Source organism: Leucoraja erinacea, chromosome 2 (genome assembly GCF_028641065.1).
Source record: "Leucoraja erinacea ecotype New England chromosome 2, Leri_hhj_1, whole genome shotgun sequence".
Taxonomy (NCBI): domain Eukaryota; kingdom Metazoa; phylum Chordata; class Chondrichthyes; order Rajiformes; family Rajidae; genus Leucoraja; species Leucoraja erinaceus.
In genome coordinates, this window is record NC_073378.1 from 41761007 (window position 1) to 41781116 (window position 20110).

General features: G+C 41.5%; 1 protein-coding gene across 4 annotated transcripts in view; it reads right to left on the reverse strand.

Moving 5' to 3' along the window:
* The window catches only part of fam171a1 (family with sequence similarity 171 member A1), a 189685-nt gene that overhangs the window by 45802 nt on the left and 123773 nt on the right, over positions 1-20110 (reverse strand). For 3 of the 4 annotated variants that reach the window (XM_055655733.1, XM_055655763.1, XM_055655743.1), the window contains exon 2: positions 14070-14297. In XM_055655733.1, the coding sequence (XP_055511708.1) occupies positions 14070-14297 (228 nt within the window). Of the gene's footprint in view, positions 1-14069; positions 14298-16951; positions 16988-20110 lie in introns of all 4 variants that reach the window. The other variant, XM_055655753.1, reaches the window with a different exon arrangement.

The following is a 20110-nucleotide window of genomic DNA, read 5'->3' on the forward strand; positions in this document are numbered from 1 at the left end:
ATGTATTTTTCATGATCGAATGCCCCAATCTGCCTTTTTTGCAGTTTTGCTAAAAGGTCGTGCTATTTTCTCTAGTTGTACCGTAATTACAATTACATTTTCTATGTTAACATGTTAATATTAATAAGTTATTATTAACGTGTTAACATAGTATCATTTACAAGAAAACTTCCACCACCTGGGCGAAACCGGGGGCGCCACCATCGCTCATTCATTCATTCATTCGTGCCGTTGCCCGCTGGTTCAGTCTTTTCCAAGGTCTATTTGAGAAAGAACTGCAGATGCTGGAAAAATCAAAGGTAGACAAAAAATGCTGGAGAAACTCAGCGGGTGAGGCATCATCTATGGAGAGAAGGAATAGACGACGTTTCGGGTCGAGACCCTTCTTCATTTTTTTAAGTAAGTAAGTTTATTGGCCAAGTATTCACATACAAGGAATTTGCCTTGGTGCTCCGCCCACAGGTAACAACATGACATACAGTGACAGTTACAAATGACTCAGAAAACACTAAACATTAATAATAATAAAACATTAATGATAAAACACCATCGATCAAGCATGTGACCCAACAAAATACCAGATCAAAGGGAGGCTACAGACTTTTGGCTATTGAGTAGAGCAACTACTCGTGGATAAAAAACTGTTTTGATGTCTGGCTGTGGCAGCTTTGACAATCCGGAGTCGCCTTCCAGAGGGAAGTGATTTAAAGAGTTTGTGGCCAGGGTGAGAGGGGTCAGTGATAATCTTGCCCGCTCGCTTCCTGGCCCTTGCAGTGTTCAGTTCATCAATGGAGGGAAGGTTGCAGCCAATAATCTTCTCTGCTGATCGGACGATTCGCTGCAGCCTCCAGGTGTTGTGCTTGGTGGCTGAGCCAAGCCAGACCATGATGGAGAAGGTGAGAACAGACTCTATGATGGCCGTGTAGAATTGGACCATCATTGCCTGTGGCAGATTGTGCTTCCTCAGCTGCCGTAGGAAGTACATCCTCTGTTGTGCCTTTTTGACTGTGGAGTCGATGGTAGCCCCCCACTTAAGGTCCTTGGAGATGATGGTTCCCAGGAACTTAAAAGACTCCACAGATGTGACTGTGGTGTTGTTGATGGTGAGTGGGGTGAGGGGAGGGGGAGCTCTCCTAAAGTCTACAATTAATTCCACTGTCTTAAGAGCATTGAGCTCTTGGTTGTTGCTACGACACTAGGACGCCAGCTGTGACACTTCCTGTCTGTAGGCAGATTCCTCCCCATCCTGGATCAGTCCAATCAGGGTTGTGTTGTCCGCAAACTTGATAAGCTTGACAGAGGTGTCTGTGGAGGTGCAGTCGTTGGTGTAGAGAGAGGAGAGGAGAGAGTACGCAGCCTCGCAGTGTTCCTATGCTGAGTGTTTGCGGGTCCGAGATGTGCTTTCCCAGCCTCACATGCTGCTTCCTGTCTGTCAGGAAGCTGGTGATCCACTGACAGAGGGGTTCAGGCACAGTCAACTCAGAAAGTTTGGAGTGTAGTAGCTCTGGCACAATGATGTTGAATGCAGAGCTAAAATCATCAAACAGGATCCTCGCATAGGTTCCCTGGCGACCTATGCTGTAGGATGAAATGCAGGCCCAGGTTGACTGTATCATCCACAGATCTATTGGCTCGATATGCAAACTGCAGAGGGTCCAGCAATGATATTTTTCAGCTTGGCCAGCACAAGCTTTTCGAGTGCCTTCATGACTACAGTGGTCAGTGCGACAGGCCTGTAGTCATTAAGACAAGTAATCCTTGCTTTTTTGGGTACAGGGACAATAGTGGAGACTTTGAAGCAGGCAGGGACAGTACATGTTTGCAGGAACTGGTTAAAAATGTCTGCATAGTCCGGTGCCAGCTGTTTGGCACAGAGCTTAAGAGTAGAAGGGGAAACATTGCCAGGTTGATGTGGACAAGCTTTTCCCTTTGAGAATAGGGAAGATTCAAACAAGAGGACATGACTTCAGAATTAAGGGACAGAAGTTTAGGGGTAATATGAGGGGGAACTTCTTTACGCAGAGAGTGGTGGCGGTGTGGAATGAGCTCCCAGTGGAAGTGGTGGAGGCAGCTTCATTGGTATCATTTAAAAATAAATTGGATAGGCATATGGATGAGAAGGGAATGGAGGGTTATGGTACGAGTGCAGGCAGGTGGGACTAAGGGGAAAAAAATTTGTTCGGCATGGACTTGTAGGGCCGAGATGGCCTGTTTCCGTGCTGTAATTGTTATATGGTTATATGGTTATAGGTCCTGGAGATTTCCAGCTTTTTTGTCTTCTGAAAAGCCTCCTCTATTTTTATTGTTGATATTGGATGTTATGTTGTGCAGCACAGAGGGTGTGGATGATTGGGTGTGAAGTGGTGATTGGAGGGGGGGTGGGTGTAGAAAGGCACAGTCTTTGCAGACTGAGGTCAGGCTGTGAGTGGGTGTGAAGTGTTGGTTGGGGTGGGAAATGGTCCAGTCTTTTCATACTGGAGTCTTGCCTTAAGTAGGTGTGAAGTGGTGAATGGGAAGGAGAGGGTGCAGGGTCCATTCTTTGTAGACTGGGGTCTGGCTGTATTGGTTGGGGAGGGGGTACCAGGATTACGTTTCTGATTTTCAAACCTGCAGTAAAACTCATTCAGGTCATTTGTCAGCTGACGATTGTCCATAAAGCGGGGGGCTTTCCTCTTGTAGCTGGTAATTTCTTGCAAGCCCTTCCAAACTGAAGAAGAATCACTAGCTGAGAACTTGCTCCTCAACTTCTCAGAGTACCTTTCCTTGGCAGCTCTGATTCCTCTTCTCAGCTTGTACTTGGCCTGCCTGTAGAGGTCTACATCCCCGCTCCTGTAGGCCTCCTCTTTAGACCGTCGGAGCTGTCTGAGTTCTGCAGTAAACCAGGGCTTGTTGTTGTTGTCTTAGTTGGAATGCAACAGTTTTCGCAAAAGCTGGCAAATGATGATACAGTGTCCGTATACTCTTCGAGGCTTGTGGTTGCTTCCCTGAACACATTCTAATCTGTGCAGTCAAAGCAGGATTGTAGGTTCTCAATGCCCTCGCTCGTCCACCTTTTAGCTTGTTAACGTCCCCCAAAACAATGACCTTGGAGTCCGGGAAGTCACTCTTGACCCTCATTACTTGGTCAGTGAGTTTCATTTGCGCCTCATGTACGCAAATGGGGGGGTGAATGTAAACACCAGTGAGAATAAAGGAGTTAAATTCCCTCGGAGAGTAGTAGGGTTTGCAGTTTATAAAGAGGGATTCTAGGTTGGGAGAGCAGAAATTTGACAGTACCGTGACGTCGCTGCACCAGTCCTGGTTGGTATAGAAGCATATTCCACCGCCTCTTGATTTCTTCTTCAGACTGATGTTGGGGGAGGGGGAGGGGGCAAAAAGAAAGGAAGAGGCGGAGACAGTAGGACTAGAAGGAGAGCTGGGAAGGGAAAGGGGGAGGAGGGAGAAGACAATGGCTATCTAAAAATAAAGAAGCCAATGTTGATACCGCTGGGGTGTAGACTACCCAAGCAAAATACCCAAGCTTGTCTCCTCACTACCTTTACTGCTGGCTCCAGTCGCAAATCTGAGTTTTCAAATGATCTGTGCAAGGCATCCATTGATGCTGGAATTCCACTGTGGAAATTGGAAAACAAACCTCTCAGAGGTTTTTTTTTAGAGAAATACACAGAGGAACATAGACCAAGTGTGTCATCATTACGGAAAAATTATGTTGACAGCAACTTCAACATTGTGGTGCAGAAAATTAGAGATGAAGTTGCATGCAACAAAATATGGATCTCAATAGACGAGACAACCGATGCTGTGGGGAGTTATGTTGCCAATGTTATGGTCATCGGTACACTGGAGGCAGGTCAACCATCAAAGAAGTTGACATCGGAAGTATTGTAGAAGTCAAACAGCTTAACTATTGGTCAGTTGTTTACATTTTCACTTGCTGTACTTTGGCCAGAAGTTATAAAACACGTGAATGTTCTTCTGTTTGTGACTTAAAAAGTTTTATTCCCCAAAATGTTGCATTTGACATGCTTAGCTCAAGGACTTCATAGAATTGCCAAGCACATATGTAGCTTGTTTCCAAATGTCGATCGCCTAGTTTCCAATGTCAAGAAAATCTTCCTCAAAGCACCGTCACGTGTGCAGTTGTTCAAGGAAATGGCACCTGAGATTCCGCTACCTCGTCAGCCCATTTTGACTGGATGGGGTACATGGCTCTCTGCTGTACTCTACTATGCTACAAATTTTGAAAAGATAAAAGAAATTATCAACTGTTTTGAAGAAGAAGAATCTGCTGCAGTTAGGATCGTCAGTGAAATTATGCAGAAAAAGTCCCTCCACCGCAATCTTGTGTTTATTGCTTCCAATTGGGCAAACTTCCCACAAGCTATCACATCCCTTAAGAAACATGGCGAAACATTAGTGAATAACTTTCAGGTTTTCACCAAAGTAGCTGACGATATTTGTAAAGTTCCTGGCGATGTAGGTAAAGACATACAAGGATAATATGAGAGAGTGTTTTTAGCTAACAAAGATCTTGAAGAAATAGAAAATGTAGCTAAAGTTCTCAAAGGTAGTTGTAATGCACAAGATATCGACATGAATATGCACCAGTGACCTCAGCTGAGGTAGAAAGAAGTTTTTCACAACTGAAGCATATTCTGTCTGACAGACGGCATAGTTTAACACCAAATAATTTGAAAAAAATGCTAGTAATTATGTGCAACTAGGCAACTTTGGTCATTTAATGTAGTTTACCTATATATTATCATTTTTAACCATATTTTGGTGGTGGAAATAAATGCCTTTTTATGACTTTTTTTGTCAATAAATGCCTTTTTTGTGCCTTTTTTTGTAATTTTATTATGCCTTTTTGCCTGCCTATTTCAGAGTTTTTAAGTGCCTAAACATCCTGGCTCTACTCATAACCATTATAAATAACCATATCAAGACATCTGCAGCCAAACTCTTCAGCCTGAGAATTAATGATTTCCATCCGATTAATCTTTAACGAAGGTAATCATTTTATACACTCTCCAGTCTGGTTTTTTTAATCTATTGGGCCCAGCTAACGTAAAAGTGAAGAAAGGTGCATAATTATGAACCTCTGTAATCATGGTCTGTGCCTGCACAGGAGAATGCAACATTGACTCTTTAGTTTGCGTCTGGCAAAAAATGCTTGGTATTTTACAAATAATTGAAAATTATATCCAAAAACTGAAATTCGAAAATTTCTACTTACTTAAAATTCACTTTAAAATTTCGAGGCCATGCTCTATACTCCTGACAATCCAAGTCTGTCGGTATTTAGCAATTAATTGTTAACATTTAAATTGGATTCCTTTAGTTTAGTTTAGTGATACAGCACACCGAGTCTGCGCTGGCCAGCGATTCCCGTACACTAGCACTATCCCACACACAAGGGACAATTTACAATCTTTACTGAAGTCAATTAACCTACAAACCCGAACGTTTTTGGAATGTGGGAAGAAACTGGTGCATCCGGGGCAAACCTACGCAGTCGAGGGGAAAAAGTACAAACTCTGTACAGACAGCACCTGTAGTCAGGATCAAACCCGGGACCCTGGCATTGTAAGGCAGCAACTCTACCGCTGTGCCACCGTTCATTGATGTGCATTTTATCATATGACTGCTAAACAAGTCATAGACTCACACAGCACAGAAAGAGGCACTTTGGATCAAGCCAACTAAGATGCCCCATCTACACTAGTCCCCCCTGCCTGCATTTGACCCATATCCCACTAAACCTTTCCTATCCATGTTCAAATCTTTAAACAAAAATAGTAAGATGAAATTGACATGATGTATAAATGATGCATCTGGTTGCATTAGATTTGAATTATTCCAAACACAATTATTTTAAGTTGTAAAGCCAGCATGTCTGATGGAGAATTTTCTAAATAAAGTATCACGAAAAGCATCGAGGACTGTGTATGCTGGTCCCATTTTTGTGGGAAATAGGATTAATCTCCAAGTAACATATCCATTTACACGATGACAAGATTAGCACAATGTAAAAGTGTCAGCTATTTAGCTTCATGCATTCTTGGTCATTTCTCAGTGCAATTAACTGTCAACTAAACTGGAGGGTCCAGAACAACAACTCCGTATACTACTTACACTAAGTTAATTCATAAACTGCTATGATGTGCTTTGCGATTAAAAGGTTAATTTGCAGGATAAGTCAGTGGTAAGGAAGGCAAGAGCAATGCTAACGATCATTCCAAGGGGAGTAGAATATAAAACCAAGGACGTAATGCTGAGGCTTTATCAGGCACTGGTCAGGCCACATTTGAAATATTGTGAGCAGTTTTGAGCCCCATATCTGAGGAAGGATGCGCTTGCTCTGGAAACTGTCCAGAGGAGGTTTACGAGAATGACCCCAGGGATTATTGGGTTAACATATGAGGACCATTTGAAGGCTCTGGTCCTGTACCTGCTGGAGTTTAGAAGGACGAGGGGGGATCCTCATTGAAATCTACTGGATAATTAGAGACCTAGATAGAGTGGACATAGAAAGGGTGTTTCCATTAGTGGGAGAGTCTAGAGCCACAGGGCACAGCCTCCGAATAAAAAGATGTAGCATCAAAATAAAGACAAGGTGAATTTCTTTAGCCAGAGGGTGGTGAACCTTTGGTGGAGGCAAAGTCATTGGGTATTTTTAAGACAGAGATTGGTATGTTCTTTGATTAGTAAGGGTGTCAAAGGTTACCGGGAGAAGGCCTACTGGGGTTGAGAGGGAAACATAGATCAGCCATGATTGAATGGGAGAGTAAACACGACAGGCCGAATGGCCTGATTCTGCACCTATGTCTGATGGTCTCCCATCCCCACTCCCCTGCATTCAGCCTTTGCATTGTTAATTTGACTGAAGCAAAGAATATCCGTGTGGAAAACTGTGCAAGAACCATACCCAGTTCCTTTCTAGCATGATATGTTACTTTACCATCCAATCAGTGAGGGGAACTGTTGTAATGAGCCTATGGTACCTTGCAGTAATAATTATAGGGCATATAGGTCTCAGAACATATTTTTGAAGCCTGCTTAATTTACCCAACACCGATTTATATTTGTGCCAACCTGGTAAGTGACCTGGTCAGTACTCCCAATATTCCTAAACTCGTTGATAGAAAATCCAAGCCAATACATTACTGTGCTCTCGGTTAACAGGGCTGTGTTGCTTCAGTTCTACACACAACCTTCCTTTGTACCGTTTGATATTTATGATAATTTTTGACAGTAGGATACACTCACAGAAGTAGTTATTTCATAGTTAGCAAAGCAGGCAGTCTTTGTTAAGGGGAATGGCACTGACGATGATGAAAGTATATCACATGATGAAAGTATATCGTAGTAAAAACAAGAAATTTATATCAACCACGTTTATGTCGGGAATATAATCTAAACGCACAATGCAGATGGCCAGTAATGACACTCTGTAGGAGTGCAATAATAATAAGCACTTTTCCAAGTTAAATACTTTCATCTTGTGCCAGGCTTTCCGCAGGGATAGCTTAATCATAACGATTCCTCGCTGATCACAAATTCATCCTCCACTGATCACAAGCAGGATCTTCTGCCAGCTGTCAGCTAAAGCCTTTGGCAGCAGAAGGCTGTCAGTGTGGCTCAGTTTGTGATAAGATAACTCTTCAGATTTGAGCTGAGTAACACGTTTCTACCTACAATCTAATGAGTAAGAACCGCTGTCCTGTTAAAAGCATAATTTTTTCACACGAGAATTGGGATCACCCGGATGCGTAAAGGGAAGAAAATAAAAATTGTGGAAACAACATCTACAAAGGAGGTAGCAAATTTTAAATCTTTAAGGCTTTGGGTACAGAATGCTTCCCAGTATTTTCCATTAATAGACTTTGATTCCATTTCAAAAAGAACAAAGATTAAAATTTACTACACACAGAATAAAAGCAAAACCCTAATGGGATTTTAAAATTCTGCAGCCAATGAGGAACAATTGTTGAAGAAAATTTATATTGATCTAGCTTCATCTTATGTCCTTATCAACAGCAAAATGTTTCACAAGCAATAAATTATTTTGACAATATAGCCACAGTTTTGTGGTTAACTGTCAGTAGTAAATTAATTTAATATGGTTTAAATTTAAACAGGAAGCATAAGCAATATCTGCAGCAAAAAAACAAGGCCTGAAATTTATTCTCTATCCTTTCGTCACCTTCATAAAGAATTGCTGTTCATTTTGACTGCTGAAGGATAGCAACTGTGTTGACAGCAAGGAGGGTGAACAACTATCTAATCAAAGCAACCGAGGTCCTAGCTTTTGGCAATCTCTTGAAGCCATCTGCAAATGTTATTGTTAGATTACCAGTGGACCCAAGCCAAAGATACTTCCACCAAAGCCAACAATAATCTTACAGCTATGAAGGTGACCAATATAATCAACCTGAACTCATCTCAATAAACCTATTAACAGCCTCCAGGAAATCCATCAATTATAGCTTTGAGCTCAGCCTAGGATCACGTGTAAAAGCAAATGTTATCTGCATATTGCAGCTCGACAACTGAGGTTTGGCTAATCTTGCTTCTGGAGGGTGGACATCTTAAGGCAACCAGTTTCCCATTAGTACTGAAGATAAGCTTGACTCCAGCTGAAAGCTTGTTGAGATGTAATATTGTTGTGAGAAAGATTGAGAAGCATGTTGGTGTGAAGACGCAGCCTTGTTTGACACTTATAACCATAGCCATATAACAATTAATGCATGGAAACAGGCCATCTCGACCCTTCTAGTCCGTGCCGAACACGTATTCTCCCCTAGTCCCATATACCTGCGCTCAGACCATAACCCTCCATTCCTTTCCCGTCCTTATAACTATCCAATTTATTTTTAAATGATAAAAACGAACCTGTCTCCACCACCTTCACTGGAAGCTCATTCCACACAGACACCACTCTCTGAGTAAAGAAGTTCCCCCTCATGTTACCCCTAAACATCTGTCCCTTAATTCTCAAGTCATGTCCCCTTGTTTGAATCTTCCCTACTCTCAGTGGGAAAAGCTTATCCACGTCAACTCTGTCTATCCCTCTCATCATTTTAAAGACCTCTATCAGTCCCCCCTTAACCTTCTGCGCTCCAAAGAATAAAGCCCTAACTTGTTCAACCTTTCTCTGTAACTTAGTTGCTGAAACCCAGGCAACATTCTAGTAAATCTCCTCTTTACTCTCTCTATTTTGTTGACATCCTTCCTATAATTAGGCGACCAAAATTGTACACCATACTCCAGAATTGGCCTCACCAATGCCTTGTACAATTTTAACATTACATCCCAACTTCTATACTCAATGCTCTGATTTATAAAGCCAGCACACCAAAAGCTTTCTTTACCACCCTATCTACATGAGATTCCACTTTCAGGGAACTGTGCACAGTTATTCCCAGATCCCTCTGTTCACCTGCATTCTTCAATTCCCTACCATTTACCATGTACGTCCTATTTTGATTTGTCCTGCCAAGATGTAGCACCTCACATTTATCAGCATTAAACTCCATCTGCCATCTTTCAGCCCACTCTTCCAACCGGCATAAATCTCTCTGTAGACTTTGAAAATCTACTTCATTATCCACAACCCCACCTATCTTAGTATCATCTGCATACTTACTAATCCAATTTACCACACCATCATCCAGATCATTGATGTACATGACAAACAACAGTGGACCCAATACAGATCCCTGTGGCACCCCACTAGTCACTGGCCTCCAACCTGACAAACAACCATCCACCGTTACTCTCTGGCATCTCCCATTCAGCCACTGTTGAATCCATCATGCTACTCCACCATTAATACCCAACAATTGAACCATCTTAACCAACCTTCCGTGAGGAACTTTGTCAAAGGCCTTACTGAAGTCCATATATACAACATCCACTGCTTTACCCTCATCAATTTCCCGAGTAACCTCTTCAAAAAATTCAAGAAGATTAGTCAAACATGACCTTCCAGGCCCAAATCCATGTTGACTGTTCCTAATCAGACCTTGTTTATCCAGATGCTTATATATATATTATCTCTAAGTATCCTTCCCATTATTTTGCCCACCACTGATGTCAAACTAACAGGTTTGCTAGGTTTACTCTTAGACCCCTTTTTAAACAATGGAACAACATGCGCAGTACGTCAATCCTCCGGCACTATTCCCGTTTCTAATAACATTTGAAATATTTCTGTCATAGCCCCAGCTATTTCTACACTAACTTCCCTCAATGTCCTAGGGAATATCCTGTCCAGACCTGGAGACTTATCCACTTTTATATTTCTCAAAAGTGTCAGTAATTCCTCTTCTTTGAATCTCATAGTCTCCATAGCTACTCTACTTGTTTCCCTTACCTCACATAATTCAATATCCTTCTCCTTGGTGAATACCGAAGAAAAGAAATTGTTCAATATCTCCCCCATCTCTTTTGGCTCTGCAGATAGCTGTCCACTCTGACTCTCTAATGGACCAATTTTATCCTTCGTTATCCTTTTGCTATTAATATATCTGTAGAAACCCTTTGGATTTACTTTCACCTTATTTGCCAAAGCAACCTCATATCTTCTTTTAGCTTTTCTAATTTATTTCTTAAGATTCTTTTTACATTCTTTATACTCCTCAAGCATCTCATTTACTCCATGCTGCCTATAATTATTGTAGATATCTCTCTTTTTCCGAACCAAGTGTCCAATTTCCCTCGAAAACCATGGCTCTTTCCAATTTTTACTATTTCCTTTCAACCGAACAGGGACATAAAGATTCTGTACTCTTAAAATTTCACCTTTAAATGTCCTCCATTTCTCTTCCACAAACTGTCCCAATTTACTCCTTTTAAAATCCTTTCGCATCTCCTCAAAGTTAGCCTTTCTCCAATCAAACATCTCAACCCTAGGTCCAGTTCTGACCCTCTCCATAATTATATTGAAACTAATGGTATTGTGATCACTGGTCCCGAACTGTTCCCCAACGCATACCTCTGCCACCTGACCCGTCTCATTTCCCAACAGGAGGTCCAGCACCGCCCCTTCTCTAGTAGGTACTTCTATGTATTGCTGCAAAAAACTATCCTGCACACATTTTACAAACTCCAACCCATCCAGCCCATTTACAGAATGTGTTTCCCAGTCTATGTGTGGAAAATTGAAAATCTCCCACAATCACTACCTTGTGCTTACTACTACTTGTCTTCAATTAATAGCTTTGGTGGGTAAACCTATATAAGGCTTTCATACAACCATTCCTACAGTTTGCACATGTTTTCAGCTTCCCTATTCAATGTCAGTTATATGTGTCTTGTAACTGCGCAGAGAACGTTCATCAGATCGATTCCTGGAAAAAAGGTATTTTAAGGAACAATGTAGTAAATTGATTGGACACCCTCAGAAATTTAGAAGTGATTTTATGAAATTTTATGAAATATGGATGTTTCCTCTATTGAGGGAGCCTATAACCAGGGACTCCCTTTATATTGAAATTTCATCCATTCAAGGCTCAGATTACAAGGAACCTTCTGAGACACAAGCTTCAGTTAAAAACACCTTGCTAGAGTAACTCAAAGTCTCAAGGTGTAATACTCAAAACACAGCAATTCAGCTGAAGAAACAAAAATCTAAAACCATCAACTAATTAGAAAAATAGATATAATTTCCTCTCCAACAAAATGAATGGATCTGCTAAACCTGTGGAGGGACAGAGTGGGCACATTTCCTGGTTTATCTACTGGGAATCTGCAGACCAATTTACATTCTCTAATGAGAGCAGTCACAATGACAATGTGAGGAGCTTCTAAGATGTTTTGGACTTTTGTGTTCCGATAAGAGGACCTCAGAAGTGTCTCTGACTACAAGATGAAGAATGTCTGGCAATTGGTGGATCCAGGCTCATGGAGTTCCCATTATGGACACTCCTCCCTGCTTTAATTTAGGCCCCACTCTATTGCTACGCTGGTGGAACAACTCACAACAGGATGAGCAATGGTATTTGTGTAGGCATCACCAGGTGGGGTCAGGGTCAAACAATACATCAGGGTCTCCAAGCAGAACTAGACAGGCTCTCAAAGTGAGGGATGGATCTGCTCATTGCCAGATAGGTTCTCAAATTTCTGGCCTTTGAAGTTCAGAAATACGAAACCAGCGAGGCGTTTCTTCATCTCATTCAAAACAAATAAAGAGCCTGCCAATGGATCCCCAAACTTCACTGCACCGAATGCGGGAACAGATGTTCGTAACTGGCATTAAATTGTTCTTGATAAGGGCATTGAAACAAAATTCCAGAGAGTGTTCATCGTGGCAACAAAGTTATGGAGATTATTATAGGTGGTTGTAAATTGGAAACCAAGATCCTCATCAAAACCACTTTTCTCTTAAACTGAAATCAGGTTGGGAAGATTGCCATTTCTTTCCATTTCTAAATGCACAGCCCATTAACAAATTATTCCCATATACATACAGATTTTTGGAATTTCAACACAATTTGAGGCAATGCATCATATTTTATGATACAGGTGCCTCTCTATGTTAGCGTCATAGAGTCATAGAGTGATTCAGTGTGGAAACAGGCCCTTCGGCCCAACTTGCCCAGCTTCACTAGTCCCACCTGTGCTTGGTCTATATCCATCCAAACCTGTCCTATCCATGTACCTGTCTAACTGTTTGTTAATTGATGGGATAGTCCCAGCCTCAACTACCTCCTCTGGCAGCTTGTTCCATGCACCCACCACCCTTCGCGTGAAAAAGTTACCCCTCGGATTCCTATTAAATCTTTTCCCCTTCACCTCGAACCAATGTCCTCTGGTCCTCGATTCCGCTACTCTGGGCAAGCGACTCTGATCTATTTCTCTCATGATTTTGTACACCTCTGTAAGATCACTCGTCATCCTCCTGCGCTCCAAGGAATAGAGACCGAGCCTACTCAACCTCGCCCTATAGCTCACACCCTCTAGTCTTGGCAACATCCTTGTAAGGGAGGTAGGTGTGCTAGGCTTGAATGCCGAGATAAACTTCTGCATCACGATTTTTCATAATGCAAAGCTGTATCATCTAAGCATGCATCAAGGAATGAGAGTTGAAAAAATAATTGTAATTGGAGACACAACAAACTGCATTTGCTGGAATTTTGTATTTATTTACTTTTTTCCACTTAAATTCTGAGAGAGTGAATGTTATTCATATTCATAAGTGTCAGGAGCAGAATCAAGCCATTCAGCCCCATCAAGTCTACTCCGCCATTCAATCATGAATCTGTTTCTCTCTCTCAACCTAATTCTCCTGCCTTCTTCCCATAACACCCGACACCCATATTAATCAAGAATCTATCTATCACTGGCTTAAAAATTATCCACTGACTTGGCCTCCACATCCTTCTGCGCCAATGAATTCCACAGATTCACCACCCTCTGACTAAAGAAATTTCTCCTCATCTCTGAAGGAACGTCCTCTTATTCTGAGGCTATGACCTCTGGTCCTAAACTCTCCCACTAATGGAAACATCCTTCCCAGCCTCAAATTTTTTAATACTGATTTGTGGATTTCCATTACCCATGATTGTAACATAGGGTTCGCCTGAAATTATATCTAATAGAGTCATACAGCGTGGAAACAGGACTATTGGTGCAACTTGCCCATGCTGACTAACATGCCCCATCTACACTAGTCTCACCTGACTGTGCATGGCCCATATTCTTCTAAACCTGTCCTAGCTATGTAACTGTCCAAATATTTCTTAAATGCTATGATAGTACCTACCTCAATTACCTTCCCTGGTAGCATGTTCCACACACCCACCACCATTTGTGTAAAAAAGTTACCCCTCAGGTTCCTCTTAATCTGGCATGGAGTGAGTAATACAAGGAAATGGCTGCCGTTTCCTTTAAATAATTGCATTATTTGCTTTTTTTTCTCTCGCACATGCACACCTCCAAACCTCCCCTATGCTCTCTCTGCATTCCCTCCCCATCCCCACCCATCCACCTTTTTTCCACACACACAAAGGAACAAATGTTAAAAATATGAAATATTTACTAAAATTTACTGATTGAGAACTTACAAGGCAGTTTGGTGGCCAGCCATGGAGAGGAGTTTGGCACATAACCACTTTTTGTTGCAACAATAAACAGTTGAGCTCCAAGTGTGTAGTGAAAGGTGATGAAGGCTATCCCATCTGCTTCTGAATATCCTGAAGCAAATGAAGTCTGGTTGGTAAAAATCTCAATGAAGACTTTATCTAAAGGCTGATGGGTACTGGAATCACTCACATGGACTTTTAACGTCACATCTGAAAAGAAAACAGGAAAATATTGTGAGATATTACTGATCAGACAGAAAATTAGAGATGGAAGAAAACAGCTTTGCATTTGCTCTCACGTATTAGGTTTGCACCAACATCAAGCACACACCTTGTTCCTGCTAGGGCCAGCTTCTTTCCAGCTGTTATCAGGCAACTGAATCATCCTACCACAAATAAAGAGCAGTCCTGAACTACTATTTATCTCCTTACATAGAAACATAGAAAATAGCCAAATATGATCATGGTTGTTCATCCAAAATCAGTACCTCGTTCCTGCTTTCTCCCCATATCCCTTGGTTCTGTTCATTGATTACCCTGGGACTATCTTTGATCAGCCTTTAGGCGCTTTACCTTGCACTAAACATTATTACCTAATCATGTATACTACAAATGGCTTGATTGTAATCATGTATTGCCTTTCCACTGACTGGTTAGCGGGCAACAAAGCATTTCACTGTACGTGAAGACGTAACGATAAACTAAACTGATAATTGCTTATTATCATATTGCTGTGAGATGATTCTGCACATAAGATAAGTCAACAATATTATATATTTTCAAAATGACAAGGGTTGGAACTAAGCAATAATATTGGCGCCGACCGATGGATGAGGGTGGATCACGCGGAGTGAGGATGCTGTGAGGTAGGGGGGAGGGGAGGACAATGGAGAACCTGGTGTGGGTAGACTGCTGTGAGGGAGGGGGGAAGACGGGAAGAACAAAGGGTAGACCAGTTGCGGGCTGCCTTGTAACTTTGTACGCACTCTTTATGTGGTGACTATTGCATAGCTTGGGTATGCAAATAAAGAATCTTACTGTGACTTGTCACATGTGACAATAAAGCAATGATTCATTCACACATAATAAACCTACTCCAGGAGAAAGTTTAATGGGTCTTGATCTATTTAAAAAGACAATACCCCAGCATGTTGCAACCATCAATTTACTGCTAATTCTAAGTTTTTTGCAATGAATTCCCATACCGAATGACTGGTCATTTTGTCCACTAGTACCGCTGAGCTTGTACTTGTTGTGATGCACAGCGCTAGAGCAGAAATCTGCGCCAACTGCATCAAATTTTACCTTCTTCAATTTTCTATTTGAGGCACATTTAAAGCTGTTGTTTGCACAATCTGAGGACCAGCAGGTAAATTCCAGCTCTTCAGCTGCTCCCTTCAAGTAGATAGCTTTGGTGCCCCTTTTACATGTTTCTGTGATTCATGTAGTCTGCGGAAGAACCTTGATACAATTTTTACTTTCTACATACAGGAGTCATAGGTTATAGAGAAAGATACAGCACTAAGCAGGCTCCTTGGCCCAGCAAATCTATGCCATCCATCAGCCACCTATTTTGAACTAATCCTATATTAATCACATTACTTATTATCCTGACGTTCACATCAATTTGAACGGAGCAACAGCGAGGAGGTTATGGTGCACTATGTACATTATTCATCGGGCCATAGTTGACGTACTGTATGCTTGTAGTGGCCACACTGTAGGTAGGATGTGATTGCACAGGGGAAGATGCAGAATTATCTAATTCTGGAAAGCCTTGCCCACGTAGGTAGAGGAGGGGAACTCCACAACGCTTAACTACTTGAATAGTGCTTGGTATTCAAGTGCTTATCTAAATACTTAGATGGGATTCTACTTAAAAGCCTTAGTGCAATTTTGTTTTCTACAATGGGAGCAATAACCTATAGAGAAATATACAGCACGAAACAGGCTCTGCAGCCCAACAAGTCCTTGCCATCCCCCAACCATCCATTTATACTAATCCCACATTAATCTCATTCCCATCAATTCCCACTGCTCACCCCACTCAGGTCCCACACTCATTTACACATCAGATACGATTTACAGTGTCTAATTAAGCTACTGAACCACACGTATTTGGGAAGGAAGGAAACCAATACATTAACAGGAACATAGAAGGACAAGAATAAGAAGGATACAAGCCAAGTATTGGAACATGGGATTAACATAGATTGGTTCTCTGTTATGGATTTGCCGCTGGCATGGATTTGGTGGGCTATAGGCTCTTTTTCCACACTGTGTCATTCCATGACTATCTGGCACAAATGCCACCATTCAAGAGATACAGTAGATCTTGCTACTACAGATTTTTGGTCAGATACTCAATAATATTTTTTTATTTCAACAAACAATGCAGTTTTTTTTTTAAACAACGAAACCTGAAAAATAAAAGAAATTCACAAAAGATGTTCAAAATCCAAAATTAAAACAAAAAAATCTGGAAACGCTTTGCAGGCAAATTACCATTTTGTGGAAAGAGAAATTAACTTAATAATTTAAGTTAGGGACCCTTCATCAGGACATGAAAGAAAAAAATATGTTAATTTTAAGATGCAGAGAGTATTTGGAAATGTGGGATGCACGGGGGGTGGGGGGGGGGGGGGGGGGGGGGGGGGGGGGGGGGGGGGGGGGGGGGGGGGGGGGGGGGGGGGGGGAGGGGAGGGTGGAGGGGGAAGGGAAAGAGCATTGATAGGATGAAGGGAATATCTGTGATAGGGTGAAGCCAGGCAAATGGGTTAATGAGGCATTTAGAGGTTGTCTGCTGATGAAAGGTTTCAAACCCAAATCATTGACTGTGTATCTCACTCGGGATGCTGCCTCACCTGCTAAGTGTTTCCATCATTTTCTGTTTCTAATCTCTGAAAAATAAAAGGACAGCTCATGCAAATCCCCAAGATAATTCACAATTATATAGATATACAGCATGAAAATAGGTCATTTGGCCCAACTTGTCCATGCCAATCAAATAAGCTTGTCCCATTTGCCTTCTTCAGGTCCACATACTTCTAAACGTTTCCTGTCGATGTACTTGTTCAAATGTCTTTTAAGTATTGCTATTGTACCTGCAGCTTCTTTTGGTAGCTCATTCTATATATCCATCATCTTATGTGTGGAAAAAGTTGTTCCTTATGTCCCCTTTAAGTGCGGTCTCTTGTACATTTTTAACACAACGTTCCAACTCTTGTATCCAGTGCTCTGATCAAGAAAGGTTTAGAAACATAGAAAATGGTTGCAGAAGTAGGCCATTCGGCCCTTCGAGCCAGCACCACCATCCAACATGATCATGGCTGATCATCCAAAATCAGTGCCCCATTCCTGCTTTCTCCCCATATCCCTTGATTCCATTAGCCCTAAGAGATATATCTAACTCTCTCTTGAAAACATCCAGTGAATTGGCCTCCACTGCCTTTTGTGGCAGAGAATTCCACAGATTCACAACTCTCTCGGTGAAAAAGTTTTTCCTCATCTCAGTCTTCTGTGAAGACTCACGCAGAAGGCTTCTGTGTTAAAAGCCTTTTTCCCCACTTGCCTAGCTGTGTCACCACTTTCAGGCAACTATGTACCCTTAGATCTCTCTATTCTATTACACTCCATAAGGCCCTGCCATTTACAGTGTAGGTACCTTGGTTTAAAAGATCACAGAATACAACAGCTTGCACATGTCCAAGTTAAATTCTGTCTGCCATTCTTCAACTCACTTTCCCAGTTGATCTAGATCCAGTTGTAATCTTACATAACCTTCTTCACTGTCCACTGTACCACCAATGTTTGTATCATAACAAACCTACTAACTATGCCTATTACATTCTCAGCCAAATTGTTAATATAGATGACAAAGAACATCGGACCTATCACCGACCCCTGCAGCACATCACTGGTCATAGGCCTCCAAGGGTATGCAGCTTTAAAAAATATATATAACTATTTGTGCCTTGCTGGTTGGTAATGTTAACATGTGAACCTCATGATATTCAGCATATATTTTTGCAGCCTGGTTAGGCACTACTTGGTACCAGGTATGGCATTTTCATGGCAATGAATAAACATGTCTAATCCAACTCTAAGAGTAGCATGGTGCACAATAATATTTAAAAAAAGACACAAAGTGCTGGAGGAACTCAGCAGGCCAGGCAGTATCCCTGGAGAACATGGACAGGTGACATTTCGGGTCGGGACCCTACTTCAGCCTTTTTTTGTAAACCAGCATCAACAATTCCTTGTTTCTGCACAATAACATAATTGGTCCATTTCATATATAGAAATATAGAAACATAGAAAATAGGTGCAGGAGTAGGCCATTCGGCCCTTCGAGCCTGCACCGCCATTCAAAATGACCATGGCTGATCATCCAACTCAGTATCCCGTACGTGCCTTCTCTCCATACCCCCTGATCCCTATAGCCACAAGGGCCACATCTAACTCCCTCTTAAATATAGCCAATGAACTGGCCTCAACTACATTCTGTGGCAGAATTCCAGAGATTCACCACTCTCTGTGTGAAAAATGTTTTTCTCATATCAGTCCTAAAAGATTTCCCCCTTATTCTTAAACTGTGACCCCTTATTCTGGACTTCCCCAACATCAGGAACAATCTTCCTGCATCTAGCCTGTCCAACCCCTTAAGAATTTTGTAAGTTTCTATAAGATCCCCCCTCAATCTTCTAAATTCTAGCGAGCACAAGCCGAGTCTATCCAGTCTTTCTTCATATGTCTTCATATGCATCGTTAGCATTATTGGGAAAGTAATAACCAATTATTAAGAGGTTTTCAGGACATCTGAACATCTTAAACTGCTTGCCGTAGCTATAGCTGGAATGCAGCATACCACATAAACTAAACTAGGCAGAACCTCTGTGCTATGGACTCGCAAATAAGTATATGCACATGGTGTAGCATAATGTGTATATTGCCGTCAAAATTAATAAAAATTGTATTCAAATTAATTTCACAAGGAATATAAAACACAGAACAGCACAGGACAGCATAATAACAGGCCCTTCGGCCCACAATGTCTGTGCCACAAATTTTCACCCAACAGTTCAGCATGATTTTTGAGCCAGTTTCAAAACCATAATGTTCTACTTTTCTGCTAATATTCCTGTGCTACAACCTGTAGATTTCAGTGTCACAAAGACACTTCTTTTGAATATTGCTGGTCTGGATGAGATTAAATTAAGTATTAGCATTTTCTGGTGAGCTATGGTTGAAACTTTTCTTTAAATGATTAACATTTTACCATTAGGAATCAGATTTTTCACTTAAACAAGGCATTTTTTGAATTACAAACAAACACTTTCCTTTGACTCAGGAATGCCCCCCCCCCTTCCCTCCTAATAAAGTACTGTTTGTTTCACACTCTGTGCCGTGTCAATTGTTCTTAACTAAAATTATTCAATCTGCTTTAGCACTTCAGGTTAAGGTGAAGCCGTTTTTATTGGCCCCTGATTCTAATCACTATCCAGTTACCATTATTGGCAAGCACCGACTGACTGTTGGTGTCTGTGTAGCATAGTTTACTGGCTAATCTGCCAAGTACACTTCCACAAGAGATCAAGTTGTCTGGCAATTTTCAGCACTAAGACTCACTCTTCATAATGGCCCCATGGGTGTGATATATAGATGAAAAATAGATAAATGTAGGCCTTTGGGGTGTTCAACCTTTTATTGTGATCTGTGTCCAAACCTGAAACATTAATTCTACAGTATCTCTCTCTCTACAAGTGCGACCCAACTACACTTTATGCTGCCTTGGGAAAGCTGCCGACATAATCATGGACCATTTACACCCTCTTCATTCACTCTTCTTATTCCCGTCGGGCAGAAGACCCAACAACTTGAAAGCACATATCACCAGATTCAGGAACAGCTTCTTCCTCTCTTGTATCGGACTACTGAACGGTTGTCCCATAAATCAGGGTGTAGTCCCAATCTTCCAACCTGCCTTCATTGCGGACACTAAACTTTTCCTTTGTAACTGTATT